The 20,491-nt window shown below is 40.3% G+C and overlaps 1 protein-coding gene across 1 annotated transcript; it reads right to left on the reverse strand.

The window, feature by feature from the left end:
* Nucleotides 1-609: 609 nt before the first annotated feature.
* Nucleotides 610-20,346, reverse strand: LOC120743247 (GTPase IMAP family member 8-like). The gene is made up of 8 exons (XM_040046822.1): nucleotides 20,114-20,346; nucleotides 13,947-14,019; nucleotides 9,555-9,611; nucleotides 8,330-8,941; nucleotides 8,191-8,247; nucleotides 7,236-7,385; nucleotides 4,232-5,371; nucleotides 610-2,947 (listed from the first exon to the last, which is right to left on the reverse strand). The coding sequence occupies exons 2-8, from the start codon at nucleotides 13,963-13,965 to the stop codon at nucleotides 1,266-1,268; spliced, it is 3,717 nt and encodes a 1,238-aa protein (XP_039902756.1). The 5' UTR covers nucleotides 13,966-14,019; nucleotides 20,114-20,346; the 3' UTR covers nucleotides 610-1,265.
* Nucleotides 20,347-20,491: the final 145 nt, after the last annotated feature.

Raw genomic sequence — 20,491 nt, forward strand, 5'->3', positions numbered from 1 at the left:
CAACAAGTCTGCAACTGAAGGAATAAAAACTAAAACTGTCAGGAGTCATTTTGGACATTTGGTCTAAAATAGTCTGAAAGCGTCACAGTTTCACTGATTAACAAAATTAACTCGCTGATTTCAAATCTGAAAATTTCTTTTTTTTCTTTGCTTGACTAAAAGCAAGTCCTGCTTTTAGTTATGAATTTCAGCACTTAAGAAATAAGTCTGATGTCTAGAAAAGTGAAACCAAAATATAAGAAAAGGTGTTAGTTTGTTTTTGTTGAAATCCATTAACTGACACTTGGTAAGTTCAAAAGGAAATTGAAGCAAACTGAATAAGCAGCATTTTTTGGAAGCATTGTGTAGGTTTTCCAGAACTTTCTTGGAAATCACACAGCAGAAAATTATGTTGAGCTTGTGGATAACATGCTGAAATCATTATCAGCTAAAGAGGATGAGAATGTCAAAGAAGACGCACTTTTTACATTCTCATAACTGACAGAGTAAAATTCATTCTTCTACTCTAGTTTTTGACATGACAGGTCTGAGAGCGCTTCACTCAGACTGCAGGCTTACTTGTTGATCCTAGAGGATTCCTAGATTAGGCTTCAAACTTTCCTTTTTGCCAAAGCATATAGTTAGGGCTGGACCAGGTGACCCTGAATCCTCCCTTAGTTATGCTGCAATAGGTGTAGGCTGCTGCGGGAGTCCCATGATGCAATGAGTATTTCTTCTTCTGTCATCTTTTTCTCTCACTATGCATTTAATTATCAGTTCTTATTAACCTATTATTATTATTACTACTATCATTATTATTATCATCATCATTACTACAACTACAAAATATCATTAATCTCTGGTTCTCTTCCACAAAATGTCTTTTGTGCCATCCGGTCGAGGCAGCTTGCCTCACAAACTTTGTTTAAATTTCCCTAAAACAATTCAAAAAAAGAAAAAGGTCATGTGACTGTTAATGTTAGTTCATACAGTTTCTCCAATAACTAATAAAAAAAGTAACGTTTTTAAAAGACACTTAAAACTGTAACATTAAAGTGGTATACAATGAAAGACAAATGTTATATACAAAGCTTTCTTTTAATTAAAGTTTTTTTTTTTACTTACTCCAATAAACAAAAATTTCCAAATACACTGGAGAAAAAAAGGATGTAAATACAACTACATGACTTACTGTTACTGAGTTACAGAGAGCTATAGATACTGGTGGGTGGGTGCTAACCAGCTGTAACACGGGTGAATAAAATATTTGTTGTTAGGATGGACGATCAACAGATTGTGCACTTCTTGATCTTCATGACATGTATGATATAAAAATCATCTATTTCTTTTTGTTGTTGTTCCTTCAGTTTTTTTATTTCTTCTTCTCTTGCCTTTTTATCATCTACAATTTTCTTTTTGTCATCCTTTTCTCCTTTTAGTTCTTCATCTTTTTTCTCCAAATCATCTCTGAGTGTGGTTTCTTTGCGTTTTGACAGTTCTTCTAAGAGCCTGTACTGTTCGCTGTGTTCTTTCTCTTTCTGCTGCATTTCTGTTTCTTTCTGTTGTACCTCTGTTTCATGCTGTTGCATTAAATCCTTCAGTTCTGTCGCATGTTTTAACATCAGAGCTTGAAGGTCTTTGGTGTATTTTTCTTTGAACTCATTGAACTCTTCAGCTTGTTTTCTTGCCTCCTCCTCATAACTCTTTTTCATGTCTTCCATTTTTTGCTTATAGTTATCCTCCAGTTCTTTTCGTTCCTTCTCTTCTTGTGCACTTCTCTTTCGGTCTTCTTCCTTTCGTTGATGGTCATATTTTCTTTTTTCCTCTTCATACTCTTCCTGGAGCTTTTTTAGTTTTTCTCGCTCCTCCTGACGTCTCTTGTCGTCTTCTTGGTGTCGCTTTTCCCACCATTTGTTTTTTTCCTTCTCCCAGGCCTCTCGTTTTTCTGCCATCTCTTTTCTACTCTGTTCCAGTTTTCTGTCAATTGTTTCCTTTTCCTCTGATCCTGACTTGATCTTTTTCTCCAGAGCTTCTCGCTCTTTTTCCCACTCCTGTTGTTGACGTTCTTCCTGCATTTTTCTTTTCTTTTCTTCATTATTTCTAATTTCTTGTTCTCTCTTCCTCTGCTTTCGCTCCTTTCGTATGTTTTCCTCCTTTTCTTTAAGCTGTCTGACCCTGAGTTCTCTCTCTTGTTCAATTTCTGCTCTCTGTTCTTCCATTCTTTTTTTCATAGACTGAATTTTCTCCTCATATATTTTTTCAAGTTCCTCCTTCTGTTTCTTCATCTCTTCTTCCTTTTCTTTCAGGATTCTCTTCATTTCTTTCTGTATTGCAGCTTCAGCCTCTTGCAGCATCTCATTGGTGAAGTAGCTGTCTCTGTTGTCCTTCACCATGGCGTCAATCTTTGTCATCAGGTCACTGACTTGTTTTTGATTTTGCTTATCATAGTTATTAAACACATGGTATCTTCCTCCACAGTCAGAAATAAGTTTTCTAAAGGAAGCATTAGATCCCTTTTCAATGTACTCTTCAATGGACGTTTCATCATTTTGCAGTGCATCTCCTCTTGTAAAAAGAACAATGGTGAACATTTCTGAATTCTTGCCAAAAACTTCCTTGATGAGCCTTAAAGTCTCTTTCTCCTCTTCTGTGAGTCGACCAATCTGTAACACCAACAGGAAGACATGTGGACCTGGAGCCAGAAGACTGATGCATTTTACCAACTCCTCTTGAACGTTCTCGTTTGACAGAGTTGTGTCAAACAGTCCAGGAGTGTCGACCACAGCAACAGGACGACCGTCCACTTCACCATGTACTTTTTGACAACACTGTGTGACTGATGTGTGACTTGATGCAGCTTTAAATTCTTTTCTTCCTAGTATTGTGTTTCCTGAAGAGCTCTTTCCACTGCCAGTCTTCCCAATCAGCACGATCCTGAGAGGCTGTATATTCTGCTCCTCAGGATCACCTGTAAAAGAAGCATGTAGAGAATTAAATAATGCCAAATTTACTTGATAATAATAACACACTGTGAGAGAACACTATACAGGTGAGACTCAAAAAATTAGAATATTGTGCAAAAGTTCATTTATTTCAACTTAAATGGTGAAACAAATATATGATATTGACTCATTATGTGCAAAACGAGATATTTCAAGCCTTTATTTGCTATAATTTTGTTGATCGTGGCTTTCAGCTTATGGAAAAGCCCAAATTCAAAATCTCAGAAAATTAGAATATTACATGAAATCAATCAAACAAGGATTTTAAATAGAGACATGTCAGACCTCTGGAAAGTATAATCATGCATTTGTGCTCAGTACTTGGTTTGGGCCCCTTTTGCATGAATTACTGCCTCAATGCGGCGTGGCATGGATCAGCCTGTGGCACTGCTGAGGTGTTGTGGAAGATCAGGATACTTCAGTAGCAACCTTCAGCTCTTCTGCATGGTTCTGTCTCATGAGAGGACTCTTACAGAGGACTTTGGACCACTGAGCAACAGATCAGTTCTTTTTTTCCTTCAAGCCAGGTAAGAAGCTTCTCACTTTGTTTGTTGGTCAGGGGTTGCTTGATAAGAGGAATACGACAATTTGACGCCCGTGTCCACCTGTGTGTGGTGGCTCTTGATGCACTAACTCCAGCCTCAGTCCACTCCTTGTGAAGGTCCCCACACTTTTGAATGGCCTTTTCCCAATAATCCTCTCCAGGCTGCAGTCATCCCTGCTACTTGTGCATCTTTTTCTTCCACACTTTTCCCTTCCACATAACTTTCTATTAATGTGCTTTGATACAGCACTTTGGGAACATCCAAGCTCTTTTGCAATTAACTTCCGAGGCTTTCCCTCATGGAGGGTGTCTGATGGTTTTCTGCACAACTGTCAGGTCGGCAGTCTTCCACATGATCGTGATTCCTACTGAACCAGACTGAGAGACCACTTAAAGGCTCAGGAACCCTTTGCAGGTGTTTTGGATCAATTTGCTGATTATAGTGTGACACTTTAAACCTAAAATATTGTACCTTTAACAATATTCTAATTTTCTGAGCTTTTGAATAAGCTGTAAGCAATAATCATCAAAATTATAAGACAAAAGCTTTAAATATCTTGCATTGCAAGTAATGAGTCAATATCATATATTTGTTTCACCTCTTAAGTTCAATTACTGAAATAAATGAACTTTTCCACGATATTCTAATTTTTTGAGTTTCACGTGTATAGTAGTCAAACTTAAATGAAATCACAGATGTGCTTACCAGTTACTGTGAGCTTTGTCTCCATCACATGAAGCTGTTCCTGTAGAGTAGTTAATTTTTTCTGCTGACATGATATCTCATCCATTTTGCCATATATCAATGTGTCTTTTGTGTAATAGCAGTTTTTTTCCACAGTATCTAACAGCTGTGGGATCTGCTGTTTGTCCTTAATGTTGAGAACAACTGATCTTCCTCCAAATCTCTCATAGAGCTCCTGGATGTTCCTGCTTAGCTTTATGAAGTTAACAAAAGCTGGATCTGTAGGATCTGAGTCCACAGTGAACAGAATCATGGTGAAGTCATTGACTCGAGAGCTGAATGTGTCCTGGATGGTCTCTAACTCTCCCTTGTCTTCATCAGTGAGGGGAGCCACAGGTAGGACCAGGATGAAGGCATGGACACCCTCAGGATCACAGAGGGAGATACACCTGAGTGATTCCTCCATCACTGCCTCCTGAGGTTTTCCATACAAGGCAGGCAGCTCCACCAGGGAAACCCAACGTCCACACACCTCTCCCTGATGTTTAACACACTCTGATGAGTTGGAGGCTGAATGAAGCTCAGTCTGACCTAAAATGGCCTTGGCTGCTGACGTCTTCCCTGCTCCTCTCCTCCCAAACAGAACCAGGTTTAAAGATGGTTTGAACAGGTGATTGTATTGATTTGTCATTTCCTGAATCTTCTCCATTAACGATCCATAGTTATCTTCAGACATGTTGTAGTGCCTTCCTCCACATTCTCTGAGGACTTCATTCACAGAGAAATACATTGCATTCTCATGTGTGATGACGACCATCGAGTGTTTAAAGGCATTGTGACCAAACAGGCTCAGGATGAACTTCAGAGTTGTTCTGTTCTCCTCAGTGAATTTTGATGGTTTCACCAACAGCAGCAGAACATTTGGTCCAGGATGACAGAGACTCACACAGCTCTTCACTTCTCTTCTCATGTCCTCCTCAGACAGACTGAACAAGTCTGGAGTTTTCACCACTGTCAGTAGTTTTCCTCTCCACTCTCCACAGGAGGCCACACAGTGAATGAGTTTTTGACAGTGAAATCCTTGGTACCCAATGATGAAGTTACCAAGTTTTGTCTTCTTATCTTCACTTTTGCCCAGCAGCACAATCCTGAATGCAGAGACTGATACAACAGAGAGAAATGCAATGTTACAAGCACATGGTTAAATCAGGTGTGATGTATTTGTACCTTCACACACACACACTACAGAAAATATTGTCTACCCTTTCAATCTGTTCAGTTTTGGTACATTGCAGCCTGATGATACTGTCGTTATAATAATGAGAAACTGATGACAAACAAAGCGAATTTTAGTCTTATCTTTTTGTGGCTTCTTATTTGGTCATTGCAGTATGTATAACCTTCTGTTCCTATTGCTAACCACACTGATTTTTTGTATAGTTTAACCTGTGTAGCTTGTGTAATTATTGTGTAATCTAAAATCAGGCAGAGAAGAAGCCTGTCTAATCTCTAAAGGCAGATCGTTCCACAGTTTTGCTTAGCTATTAGCTTAGCTCTTCATCTTTGTCATCTGCCCCACTGGCACTTTTCTGGTCATTGTGTCACATGTTTTGCTCCTCTTCAGCCTCCTTAAATAATAACTATACTTTTAATAAATGCAGCCTGTTAGCAGCTCATGAGAGAGAGGTAAGTAAATATGAGTGTCAGTTTTATGCGCTGTGTCTGCTCAAAGCTGAATCCTACTTGGTTGAATCAGCTGGCTTTTGACTGTTTGGAGGGCAGGGTCCAAAAGAATAGAAGACCTAATGCAATTGGTCAATTATATGGACAATTCAGATTGACACATACCCATTTTAATTTTAGAAATAATGAGCAACACGCACCATTCTTGGAAAAAAAACAAAACGTATTTTTCGGACCATAAGGCGCACCGGATTAAGCATTAAGCGAAACAACAGAGTCAGATAAGTTACACTTTACTCAACTCCTTGCTTCCACTTCTGTACCATTGATTCATTAATGCTGAATTCTCTGGCAGCTGCTCTATTCCCATGTTGTTGCAGTATATTAATGTCTAACCTTGTATTGTGGATGGATTATCTCAGTTGTTCTCCTGACTGAAGGTCTGTTTACAGCATCCTGCCATGCGACTGTATTTGTCTCTAACCATCAGGAACCCTCATGTTAACTTTTATCGAGTGGAAAAAGTGTTAGCGTTCATCCTCCAGCTTCACTGTTTATGCTAACATAGCTGTGTTGCTAGAGATAGTAGCACATCATTATATACCAGCTAGCCCAACTTCAGTAACCCTACAAACGTCACTGCTGTTTAGTTTTCTGTCTTCATTTATGTTGGAAGTGATAGCAGAGCTGTACGTTTAATTTGTTTCAGAAATCTCTCAGTTGCTATATCATGTTTAGGTTGAAGCTAGCGAGCTAACTTCCTGCTAACTTTTAACTTCGTTGAATTTACTAAATCCTGTTTTCATGGATGCCTGGATGTTAAACTTCATAGTTACACCTGGTAAAGCAGCAACGCTGATCATTTTATTAAAGATGAAAGAATTTAGACAGTTTAACTCTCAGTCATGCCGCAGTGTTCGTTTGACTGAGAAAATTTAATTTTACAAATAATGAACAAATATAAAGCATGCTTATGTTGCTGCCATCACTCAGTAAAATACAGCTGTACATATCTGACTGCAGAGCTCCGCTCACTGTGGGTTCAGGCTCCACTGTTATAGTTCATTCAGATAATATTACAGGTTCTCTGAGCAGACCGTCTGTGTAGTGGACAGGACAGGTGGATATGACTGTTTTTGGTAAGTAGCTCATCTGTCTGAACTAGTGTCTGATAAACAGTTCAGGTTGTTGTCATTTTGTGCAAATCTATTTATAGCTGCTGCGTGCTTACAGAAATGGAAAAAAGTATTGAACACACATCATTTAACACTGAATTCAGTGTTAAATGATGTGTGTTGTTGGTGATGACAGCTTGTTTTCTTTTTAAAAAAAAAACTTGTACCTGTTGATTCCGGGTCTTTCTGTAGCAAGGGGTCGCTGGCTCCTGGACAACTCCTCATATAATTCTTTTCCCTCTGTCCGAAATCTTGTGCGGATGTTGATGATGATGATGTTCTTTCCACTTGCAGGCCCAAATAGTGCTCGCTGGAACCTTCAGAAGTTTAGAAAATCTTCTGTAACCAGTGCCATCAGTATGTTTTGCAAGAATAAAGTTTTGGTCTTGACAGAGCTCATTGGTTTTACGCATTATGAGGTGTTTCTTGTGTGACACCTTGGTGATGACACACCTTTTTACAGGTCATCATTTGGTCAGATAATATTAATTTGCACAAGTGGCCGGAGTGCTTCCTAATTACTGATAGATTCCAGCTGTTGTCTTGACTTCCACTGCCCTTTTGCACCTCCCTGTCTTGCACATTTCCTTCGTGTCATTTCATAATATTACATAAACATTAATTTATAGACATCTATGTTTTGATTTCTTTGGGTGTGTGAATTGGAAACACGTTCTCATCCCAACATGTAACATACCAATGCTATGTGACCAATCATCTGTATATTACACGTTTGGAGGCATGAGAGCCAGCTGGAATTAATCTATACATGTAAATGTGTTTCACGTTCTGATCATGAATCACTCTGAAAAACACTATGTGATAGGGTTAAGGTTATGGTTGGGGCTGGAATGGATGGCTGGAGCCTCGGCTCTAAGCGTGTCTTACTGCCACAAGTGGAATCCTATTAGATTCAATTGACAGTCCGGAGCGTCTCAGGCCATGAAAAATCGTCAGTATGTTATGTGTTGGGAATGACAATGCTCTTGAATTGGATGGGTTCCTGCCAATGTGGTGTACATAGCACCTTTAGAAATGTATTTACTAAGAAATGTGGTGACATGTTCAATGCTTATTTTACCTGCTGTTTATGTATATATCATCTCAGTTGCATTTACTTACTCTGATGAGAAGGGATTGTCCCGGAGAGAGGGAATGTTGAAGTCACTCCAGGAGTCCCTGCGAAAGTAATTTACAGCTCATTATTTCAGTTCAATAAAAGGTGATCTTGAGTGAAGATTTTTTTTGTTTATCCACTTACAAAGTTTTTTAATATTAGATACGATGGGTAAGTTCTGTGTTTCTTCTTCGTTTGTCTGTGTTGTTTCTTGAAATGGTTCATGGATAACATGCTCTCCATTGTGCTCCTTTACAATTTGACCCAGACGTGTTAATAGCTCTCTACTCCCAAGGTTGCTCTGCCATAAGTATCTATACCTACATTTCTTGATCAGGCTTTTTATTGGTTCAGTTTGCATACAACTGTCCACCCAGGTTGAGCTTTCCTCTTTTGGTGTTAATATGACTATCAATGAATGATCAAATGATCGTTCGCTGTAGTTTTCAAGGACTTTGCAGAGTATCTGTTTTTGTTGTTCATTGAAGTCTTCAGGTTGTAGAACTAACAGGAACACATGAGGTCCAGGATCTGAGTTTTTTGCACAGTCTTGTACAAATGCTGTCAGTTGGTCCATGTTGAGAAAGACCAGATCTGTAGTGTTGATAACAGCAATTTTCTTGCCTTCCACTGTTCCACTCATTCTGAGATGGCAATAGTCAGATTGACTGAACACATCCTCGCCCAGTATTAAGTCTCCCAGTGAATATCTGTCAGGCCATCTGCCCCCCAGCAGAATAACCCTCAGCTCAGACACTGAAATGGCAAAATAAAACACATGTCAATTTATATGCTGTACGTGTAATTGAGGGAAGTGACCACAGATGAGATATTATTGATTATTAAACATTAGATAATGCTTAAATAATGTACAATCTGGGTGTTGGACTGAGATTTTTAGCTTTGTATTTTTCTTACTACAAAAGGTAATCCACCCCCAGACCCAGGAGATGGTTCCCTTTACTCTAGGGTGGAAACAAGCAGACCGCCCCTGGTCCTGCAGCAGCAGGGAAGCCCAACAAACAGATGGCCAGCTCCTCCTCCTGGCCCCCAGCCCCAGATGGTGAACAGAGACCAGCTGTGTGAAGACCCCATACCTAACTCTGCTCTATGTGGTGTTGCTGCGTGCTGTTCTAAAGTGCATTTAAAACTTGGGAGGGGCATAGTACCAACGACTCTCTGCCAGACAGCAGCTGTGTCAGCACGGCCCCTCCCGAGAACCTCAATGTCTACATGTACTTATATTGAGACGTGGGCCCCGGCACCAGAGGTGAGGCTGAGTAAACCGAAAAAATAAAAATAAAATAAAAAACAAAGTTCTCTTGCTGCATAACTACAGTATGTTCAACATTCTAAACTCAGTTCTTACTGTCTGGTGGCAGGAATTCAAAGCTCGAACTGCGCGTCAGCGGCTGCACATCTGGGCCTGAAAAAAATACAGATGCCATTTTAGTCACATTATCCTTTATTTTTCCAGCCTTATTGAGATTAAAATCTCCTGCAGACATGCAAGTGAACACAAACATCCAAATCATGTGCAATAACAGATGACTGCAAGAGTGACAGAGCAGTCACACAGACCAAAAGAGTTATTCTCTTGCTCCTTTAAAATGCACATTTTTCTATTATAACCAGTTCTGATAATTTCAGCTCCTTCTGCATGTCTTTAGTACTCTTTGGGGGGCTAACAGCTGAGGTGTGACTGACTGATCGATCATACTTTTTTCATCCCGAGGGTAATTGGGTTAAGTCTGCCAGCCGTGCTAGTGCCATCTGACCCTTCTGACCATACATACATTACACAAACATCACATGGGGAAGACAGGTCAGAGAGGTATAACATGGAAAAAGCACAACATGAGGAAAAAATAACTCCCCCCAGACTGAGCTCCAACAGAGAGATCAGTTTGAGAACAGAAAAAAAAAACCACCTCAGCACATGAATCATCACATCTCACAACACAGAAAACATAAGCTTTGAAGGCGTTTGGGGGGGTGAGTGAACATGTGTATGTGTGCGTGTGTTTCATGTCAACCGAGAGAAAGTGTCCCGTCACCCGGTTAAGCAAAAGTCAACAATCTTCGATCAACACGGATGGCCTTGAAGAAGGAACAAAGAGTTCGACAACAATCCTGTTGCAAAATTAGCAATAGCTATAGCTATAAACTTATGTGCCTTACATCAGTTTCATGTTTTGTACTTGAACTATGTTAAACTGCACTGTCCCTTTTAAATAAATACATTCAAATCATGGAGAATGTTTGCTGTTCCAGTCAGCTTCCACCTTGGCAGCCTTCAGCTGGCGCCTTTGGGATAGCTGCATGAGTGAAGATGGTGAATGTTTGCGTTTAGTGCGAACAACTGCATCCAATTTTTACAGTTGGTCTAATGTCCGTCACTGGTCGCCAATTCTCTCAATTCCCATTGTTCTTCCCTAATTCCATATTGCGTTCAAAACACAGTCGGAGTGCTCACAGCCCTGCCCATGGTCTATCATGTCAGCCAGCCTTGTGGGATTTTGAGCAGCTGTAGCTGCTTCTTGTACTTCAATAAGCCAGGACCGAGCCAACTCCAGTCAGCCAGAACTCTGTTATTGTGGTTCCAAATTGGTAGATGTCCTCCAATGTCCTCCATCGAAAGTGTCGCCAAACACACGACGCAACCGATCATCGAATATCCGGCAGCAAACGTCTCCACAGGACAATTGGGCTCTCCCAAGCCCAGCAGGGTGTCAATTCTGTTACAGGACCAGTTGATCAAATCCATAATTCTTTAGGTTTCAGAGAACAAGTCTGAGAAACTCTTTGAGGGTTAGAGATAAGCAAGTCTATACAAAAGACATAAGAAGCCAAGCAGGAAAGATAAGGGAGAGGAAGAAAAGTGCGATCGCCTCCGTCCTGGGCCTTCCTATGTTTTCTACTGGCTCCCAGGGGTGTTGTTGCGGCTTTTCAGTCCATATCAAGTATGTTTCATGACACACATACACACAGCAACAATCTATGTTTGTCTTTTCTCTTTCTTACTGTATTTTATTACAGATGCAACAGTTGGAGACCAATTGTGCTCATCCTCCATTTTAAATCGTGTTTCCATCTCCTTTCTTATCTCTGCTGGTCAACTCTCACTTTGCTACACAATGGGCTCAGGGGATTGGGCAGCTCATCTGCAACCGGAAGGTTGCCGGTTCGATCCCCCTGCTCTCTCTGTCCTGGTCGTTGTGTCCTTGGGCAAGACACTTCACCTACCGCCTACCGGTGATGGCCAGAGGGGCCGATGGCGCGATATGGCAGCCTCGCTTCTGTCAGTCTGCCCCAGGGCAGCTGTGGCTACAACTGTAGCTGCCTCCACCAGTGTGTGAATGTGAGAGTGAATGAATAGTGGAATTGTAAAGCGCTTTGAGGGTCTCGAAAAGCGCTATATAAATGCAATCCATTATTATTATTATTATTATTATTATTATTATTATTATTATTATTATTATTATTAATAATAATAATAATAATAATAATAATAATAAATACTCAATGTGAAAAATAAAAAACAAAAAACCCGACATAAACAAATGTGTTTGACACAACAGGGAACGCAGATTACGATTCCGCTTCAAAAAGCTGAAATGAACAAAAACAGAAAAGACACTTTAAAAAAGTCTTTGTTTATGATTGCCTTTGCAGGCTAGTAAATATTCCAAGTGTGATTTTATTTACACAATGAATGCAGTACATTACATTGCAAAGGACTTTACAAGCAACCTGTCCGCTATGTGTGTCTTCCTCCTGTTTTGTACATATTTCTGTCGTTTGTATATCATCTGTTATTTCCTCTTGCTGTCCTATTTAAATCTTTAATTGCATACACAGTTTGAGTGGAGCACAATTTGCAATTTGCGATGACAATACAAGGCTATTCTAATCTATTCACCATCTGGGCCCTATTTCAGGAAGCCAGTTTAGAAAACTCAGAGTGAAAAACGATACTCAGGGTTGAGTAACCCCGAACTGTCCAACTTGGAATATTCGGTTTCAGAAAGGCTGATAACAATTAGTTCAATCAACGCGGAGTTGCTTTAACCCCAAGTTAAGCGCGCGCACGAGGATACATAAAGCCCTGATTAGTGGAGCACAGATTAAGCGAGTCACCATGGAGACGGAGGGAAAGAAGGCGCGGTCAATGTATTTTACAGCGCTTGAGGCCGAAATTCTGATGGCAGCATATGCCGATAACATGCAAATTTTGCGGGAAAAAAGTAACACAGCCTCAGCTGCAAAAGAAAGGGAGCATGCATGGCAAAACATAGCCGACAGAGTCAATGCGTGAGTGTTAATTTAAACATTGATCTAGGGATCTCCACCCATTTAACACGTTATTTTATTATATTATATTTTCCTTTTTATTTTATACATTTTATTTTGTGATGTGATGTGAGCGCAGGTGCAACCCAACAGGCCCCAAACGTTCCTGGCAGCAAGTAAAAATGAAATATAAAAATATAGTCCAAACAGGTAAGGTGTAATTGTATTATGAGCCATAGTGCTTGGTCTGTTTGTAAATCAATTGCAGTTAGAGGCTACATTAATTTCCCCTCTGTAAGCACTTATTGAAATTATCTGAGCACGTTACAAGTACATATTTGCTTACTCTGTGTGCTCAAATGTGACCCGTTATAGCCAACAGAAAAAAAAGCGGAGGCCCGAAAAACAGGTGGGGGTCCTCCACCACCACCACTCACAGAGGCTGAGCAGTTGGCTTCCACATTTGTGATAATGTTGGCAGCATCACATATGATCTTCACAGTGCAGAGAACACAAATTAGCATCCATTACTATAATGAAATAATTTGTTAGTTTGAAACGCTACAGGGAACTATGTACCTGTACATTAATGCTGTGGAAAGACTTCCTGTTCACATAGTCTCCTTCATTTACTGAAGGAGCAATGATTGGAATGTGAGTGCCATCTATACAGCTAATCACGCCTGGGAACCGTGAGAATAAATGTAAAATTTAAGTAGTTCAAGTATCACCACATCATGAATTAAGTTTCGTTCATCCTGATACCTGCAATTTTGTGGAATCCCTCTTTGATAAATCTTGTGGGTCTATGACCGGGGAACACCACAGACGAGTACAGGAGACGTTTCAGTGCAACTGTAACATTCCTGACTGCCCGACAGACGGTAGCCTTGGAAACGTGCTCAGCGTCACCAATATTATACAGAAAGCTCCCGTTTGCAAAAAACCGAAGTGCAATACAAATAATATGTACAGAACTGAGAGGATGTCCGCGATGTGTCACATGAGCAATATTAGGCCTGAGGATGTTATTCAAATGAATTATAGATTGTGCTGAAAAACGGTAACGTTCACACAGGAAATCATCAGGAAACGATAAAACGCGCTCTAATCACTCTCTCCCGGCGGAGAGCTCTGCGGAGAATTTGGGCTTCAACATCTACTGGCTCTTCAAGGAAGGGGCACGCCATGTCTGACACTTCCTACAGTCAGGTTTCTGACAAAGAGGCGGAGAAGGTCAGGGTTAGTTGAAGTAAACCTGCTAGGGGGCAGGTTAGCTTCACGGAGTGTGTCGTCATAGTAACTCACTCAGATTTAATCTGAACTCGCTTTGTGAAACCGAAAACCCAGAGTTTTCATTAACTCAGGGTTTACTTACTCAGAGTTTGCACTAAACCGGCTTCCTGAAATAGGGCCCAGAATGAGCAAAAAAAAAAGATCTAGATGATTACGGCCTCCTTTAACTCACCAGGTGTTGCAGTTTCCATAATATCAACTGTCACATCAGAGTAATTCAACTGAAGAACAGCTGCTTCTAACACCTAGATGAAGAATGCAGATTTAGGTGAGACAAAAACATCATCAGTCAGGTTTATAAAAACTACATTTTTTGTCAAAGCAAAACAACACAAAAGTGAGTTACCGATTGACAGATTATTTAAACACAATTCCAAAGCTTTAGTTTGGATTACTGCAACTAAAATATTTCCAGCACACAGACACATACAAACAGTCTTACATTCATTCTAATACGCACTCATTAGATGAAAATTTACAGCCAAAAAGAATGGGAGAGAGATTACGAGAAAGCTAATTTTTAAAAATGACTTTGCTATAGTTATTTTAACAAACAAAGATTCAGCCAATCTGAGGAAGGCTGTTCCAGACTTTAGGTGCTATAATCAAACGTGGGAAGCACCAAATGCTTTGTTGCTGTGCTTCAGTAGAATTTTCAGGTATTTGTACTCTACTTGAGTAGGTTTTTATTTTCTGAAAACAAGTACAGAGTGTCCTGTGCAGCGTGCTCTGGGAGTTTGGGGTGTCTGGCCCATTGCTTAATCCTTATAGGACAGTTGCAAGCGCTTGGTCCGCAGAGCCAGCAATAATTCGAACTTGTTCGCAATGGATGTTGGACTCTGCAGGGCTGGAATTTGTCACAGATTCTGTGTATAATTCTTATGAACAGAATTTCTAAGCGTAGCCTCGAAGGCCTCCGATTTGGTGGTTTCAGAATCTCGTCTCTAGTCAGATGATGTGTTTCCGTTGGCTTCATCGGGTGAGGAGGAGGTGGAGGAGTTTAAGTATTTCAGGGTCTAGTTCACAAGTGATGGGAGGAGGGAGCCGGAGATGGATTGGTGCAGCAGCTGCAGTGACGCGGACGGTGCACCGGTCTGTTGTGGTGAAGAGGGAGCTGAGTGTAAAAGCGAAGCTCTCTATTTACTGGTCGATCTACGTCCCTACCCTCACCTATGGCCACGAGCTGTGGGTAGTGACCGAAAGAACAAGATCACAGATACAAGCTGCGGGAAAGGGCCTCCTCCAAAGGGTGGCTGGCCTCTCCCTTAGAGATAAGGTGAGAAGTTCAGACATCCGGGGGGGGGCTCAGAGTAGAGCTGCTGCTGGTGGAGAGATTAAATCTCTTGGATGGGAACACCTTGTTCTTCTACTGGATAAGCTAAGGAGGTGGTGTTCGGGGAGAGGGAGGTCTGGGCTTCTCTGCTTAGGCTGTTACCTCCACGACTCTCCCCCGGAGGGAGAGGTTTTGTGGCAACATGAGCTCCCCTACAGATGATGTCTATTGCAGGGAAGGCATTGTGAATTTCAGCAGAATAATACAAATGCATGGCTTTGCTGGAGAAGAGTCTGGGTGCTAAATTGTTCTGCCCACAGTCCAGATCTTTCACCTATAGAGAGCATTTGGTGCATCATTAAATGAAAAAAATATGCCAAAGGCAACCACAATCTTTTCAGTAGCTGGAAACCTATGCTAGACCAGAATGGGACCAAATCCCAACACCAAAACTTCAGAAACTCGTAACCTCGATGGCCAGATGTCTTCAAACTGTTTTGAAAAGAAGAGGAGGAGCTACACCACGGTGAACATGCTCTTGCCCCGTCTATAGCAAGATTCATGTTTAATTTGTTGTGAAAAAAATATTGGCTCATCTAATTTTAAAGTCTTTTAGTTTTTGTTTTGTTCAGGTTTAAATAACGTCAGAATTTTTCTGGACTTCAGATGTGTGCATGTGTTTGTTTTATGGCATTTGCTATAATGATCCAATTAATGGGCATATTTTATTAGAACTTTAATAACTCGAAGTCACAATGGACAAGATGGGGGGCAGAAAAGAAAAAGAAAGACAGAAGTTAGAGAGAAAGTTAACAGAAGGAGAGGGAGACAGAAAAAACAAAACACTGAGAATCTGCTTCAACACCTGCTGGAAAAACAACAACACAGCAGAGAAAACACAGCAAACACCATCATATGCATAAATGACCATAAATAAAAAATAATAATAAATGCCCCCCCCACACACACACACCTCCTCTCACCACCCAGCAGGGGCCTAACAGAGTCAAGGGGACCAGGCCCCACCAAGCAGGCCCAGGAGTGAGCCAGTACACGCCCTAGCACCCAGCCCTGGATGGCAAGAATCACCAAGAACCACCAGCAGGTGGGGGCATCAGCCCATGGCAGGGAAAGTGGCAGGGAGAAATAGGCCCCTGAAAACCTACACAGTGATGCAAAATCATCGGAATTTGCCACAGTTGGACGTCAGTCAAATTGTAGAAACATCTGACACTAGATCAGTGGGAACAGGATGCGCCCGAGCTCTATTTTGAGTGTCACTGCACAGGCTGTGGATGTTTCTTTTTAAAAATAAATCTGCAAGAATTTAAAGTAAACTTTTTTCCCCATTTGGGGTATTGTGTGCAGAATTATTAGGTGAAAAACAAATTTAATAATTTTGGAATAAGACTGTAACATGACAAAATTTGGGACAAGTGAACTGTTGTAAATACTTTCCAGATGTTGTTACCACTAAACTAGTTGCCAACTCTTATGTATGTACAGTATGTAATATATATATATATATATATATATATATATAAATTTGAAAGTACATAGGTTCAAGGATTTTGTAAGTTATATTATTGGACAAAGTTGAGATAGTTTTGACATGCAAAGCGGGGATAGTGGATATACTGGACAAAGGACTCTGAAGATGGAGCTGCCAGGAAAGAAAAGAAGAGGAAGACTACAAAGGAGCAGTGAGTGAAGGAGGACACAGGGTTGGTTGTGACAGAAGGAGGATTCTGGCAACGGGATGAGATAGAGATGATCTGCTGTAAGTGAAGAGCTGTAAATAGATTCTATATGCACTTTAACTATATTATTCAAAAACAGTTTCTAACCTAATTTATCTTAATATAAACAATCGATGTTGAGCAGCGTTAACATATATACAGCTAACAGATATACAGATATAACAGATCTGTACAGAATAATGCAGTAAAATTATGCCAAGACCATATTTATATACATTTTTGACAGTGCTAGAAGTTATCTGTATAATATAAGTCATCATAAATCCATGCAAACTGGCATTCCTTTAATCAATATTGGATAATATTACTTTAAAACATATAAAGCACTATTTTATATAAGATGTATTTACATTAGATTTTACATTTAATTCTGGTAAAATATCCCAATTTTCTACCATGTCATTACCTTAAACAAATAATTCTGTTATAACTGCTCTCCTTGCTGTAAAACATCTCAAGTATGCTACAATCTTGTCTTCTAGCTGTAACCATAGTTAATTTATTTATATTAATTTTTAACAAATATCTTACAAATAAAACTGAATATGCTTTAAATGACGTTTTTCTAAAATTGGCGCAGCAGAAGGAAAGGACTGTAGTTCCACAAACATTCTAATAAAGTTTTGTCCATCAGAATTTCTGTACAAATGAAGTCACTCTCTACTTTTTCAGAAAGAGCGTCTTAATTAACATGGACAGAGTAAGTATAGCCATCTACCTTCTGTTTGCTTTGAGTAACTGAGTGTTACAACTGCCTGCTGCTCCACCCCCCCCCCCCCCCCTTACTTTTGAAATGTCCTCTCTGCACTCTGCTAACGCCAAATCAGGTGTGGGATCAGATGTTTTTGCATACAAATGAATGGGCCTAAATAAATCTCTGAAACAAAAGACCTAATAAATAATTTCTGAATTCTATACGCAGCTAGGTAGATCTTTACAAGCCTTTACTGAGTATCTCTTGTTAAAAGGGTAAATTTACCAGCAGCTTTGTGTTACGTAAGCTCTTCTTCCTGTTTTGCCAAACCCGAATCTGAAATGGCGGAAATCAATCTTTTTACTCAAACTTTACAATTTCAGATCTGATCCTTCAAAATGCTGTCAGTGTCACAGTGTCACCTTAAATGTACTCAATTTAACCCTTGTATGGTGTTTGGGTCTGTGAGACCCGTTTTCAGTTTTTTTCTAAAGAAAAATTAAACAATTATTTTTCCAACCTGAAATTCAGGCTTTGGCTTATTTTCTGTGAAGAACAAACTCATTTTCAATGACCTCATACTGTACCTCCCCCCACGCATTTACATTACATACAAGGTGTTGGGGTCCACTGGACCCAGGCCTAATAAAAGTGTTGAAAGTGTAGGTCCTGTGTTCCCACACTCTGTCTTCCTCCTTTCTGGTGCTGCTGATAGTGTTTTCTTCCCCTCCTGCTCGCACACAAAGTTGCACCATTGTTGAAAACTCAACTATCAACACCGTCTGCTCTTACATTCTCACACATTTTACCCTCTTTCTTGAGGGATCCAAATTTTATTTTCTCATACCCTGTCCCACCTGCAAATTAGGGGCATAATACTACAAATAAGACTTTGCCAGTGTGGTTCTTTATCACAACTGATGAAGATGGCAAAAGATTATCTGCTGCGAGGGCCATCCAATTGATTTTGGAAGAGAGAGGAGCTTCGGATGATGATGTTGACAAAGAGGTTTCAGAATATTTCACATTTCTGAAAATTCAGAGTCTGACAGGGACTTTGAAGAAGAGGATGTGGTTGATCACCATTTAGTAACAAAACAAAGACGAGTACCCCATCTGCAGCCAGCTCCAGGACCAGAACAAGCCCACCAGACAGCAAGTGAAGAAATATGGATGTCAATAACTGGTGAAATTGAATGGTCTTCTTGGCCAAGAAATGAGCCACCCTGCAGAGCTGTTACTGTGATAAGCCAGGGCCAACACGGCTGACAGTTACTCATGTGCAGGACATCAAGTCTTCATTTGAGCTTTTCATCCCAGATTCCATCCAGAAAATTATTCTGGATTGCAGTAATCTAGAAGGAAGGTGTGTTTTTGGAGAGAGGTGGAAGGAGATGGACCAAATTCATTTAAGAACTCCAAAGGCCTACTTTGGGGTTCTTATCCTCGCAGGAGTTTTCAGGTCCAAAGGGGAATCGACAGAATCCCTGTGGGATGCAGAAACCGGCAAGAACCTTTCCGTGCATCAATGTCTCTGGAAAACTTCCACAAAATTTCCAGGATTATCCGTTTTGATAACTGAGACGACAGACCAGCTCGACGGCAGAGAGTCAAGCTAGCTGCCATCAGGACAGTGTGGGATAAGTGTGTGCACCACCTCCCCCTGTTTTACAACCCTGGGCCTAATGTCACCATTGATGAGCAGCTGATCCCATTTAGTTGTGAAACATATTGCTTCACGTGTAAATGTGTTGTGTCTTTCCACTCACTCCACTTGATTATAACTGATTTACTTTTTTTATAACATTTTAGAAAAAAAAAAAAAACGAGAAGCACATTAATTCATCAATGTGATCTAACAAAGGTAAAGGGGAAAATTAACCATGTTTGCTGTTCATATGGCTTGTAATTGGGATGAAGTAAACAGCTGTTGAGTAATTTAACATAAAATTGTTTGATAGTGTTAATTTGGAAAGCCAAAACTGTAGCGGGTCCACCAGACCCATGAACACTGGCTGAGTAACAAAAATATGAACACCACACAGAGGTTAAACACGAACTGAACATTAGATCACACATTAATAAACCGCAGACATCGCGTCTGTTTAAGTGATGTCCTTGTTTCCTTTTAAACAGTTTTTGAAGTAAAAATACTTTTTAATTTCACCCATGTATCTGAAGTCGCGTCAGTTGTTACGTGATATGACAGTTTGAGTAGAGTCGAAGTGAGTTTCAGCTCAGTCAGAGTCGTTATGTGACAAATAAGAAACTGTCGATTTAATCTGAGCAGACTCGAGCTGTACAATCAGTGATGGATTTTCAGTTAGTGAGGTCAATAAAGAAGCTTGTGTGGTTCAATGATCGGTTTATCCGCTGTCAGCATGTTTCTCCCTTTGTTTTTATTTTTATATTTTAATGTTCGCCACCAACTTTCTCCGCAAGAAAAGTTAAAGTATTCAACAAGATTAACGCTTGACAAATACGAGCTTGCGCTGCAATCATGCTTTTCTGTTTTTTACCGTAACTGGTAAAGCAGCAAATAAACACTGAACATTTCAACTGTGACATTTGTGAGGTTGATTTAAACCCGTCATTCTTGTTACTCTTGTTACCTGCACGAGACGACCGCGAAAATGGCAAAACAAATTTACGTCACCACACGATGCTGTTTACAGGACAAGTCGGCGATCTGGAGAATCTCGTCTTCGTTATCGTTCCTCGCTTTTTATTACTCCGATTTCAGCTTTTTCGCCCCACAACCAGAGCGTGCAGTTTAAACTGTGTGCATTAAAATGGTGTCGAGTCAACTAGCGCCCCCTGTGGCTAAGTGCCATAGCCAGATTATTCCTCATTCATCTCCAAGAATGAGGGGACACTGTCCGTGACTTGGAGAGCCCAGCTGGTGCTCCTTATGCAAGGAGAACTATCCTGGATCCAGGTGCGGATCTAGAGAAATTTTCTTAGGGTGGGATGGAAATGAAGGGGGCTGT

This window comes from Simochromis diagramma, unplaced genomic scaffold, assembly GCF_900408965.1.
Source record: "Simochromis diagramma unplaced genomic scaffold, fSimDia1.1 OVJJ01000491.1, whole genome shotgun sequence".
Taxonomy (NCBI): domain Eukaryota; kingdom Metazoa; phylum Chordata; class Actinopteri; order Cichliformes; family Cichlidae; genus Simochromis; species Simochromis diagramma.

Bases quoted from the DNA above. Each gene is read 5' to 3' on its own strand.
- LOC120743247 (XM_040046822.1), bottom strand. The intron at 8,248-8,329 runs GTAAGTGGATAA...TTACTTTCGCAG, and splicing joins ATCTAATATTAAAAAACTTT to GGACTCCTGGAGTGACTTCA. The intron at 2,948-4,231 runs GTAAGCACATCT...CTTCTTTTACAG, and splicing joins GACAAAGCTCACAGTAACTG to GTGATCCTGAGGAGCAGAAT.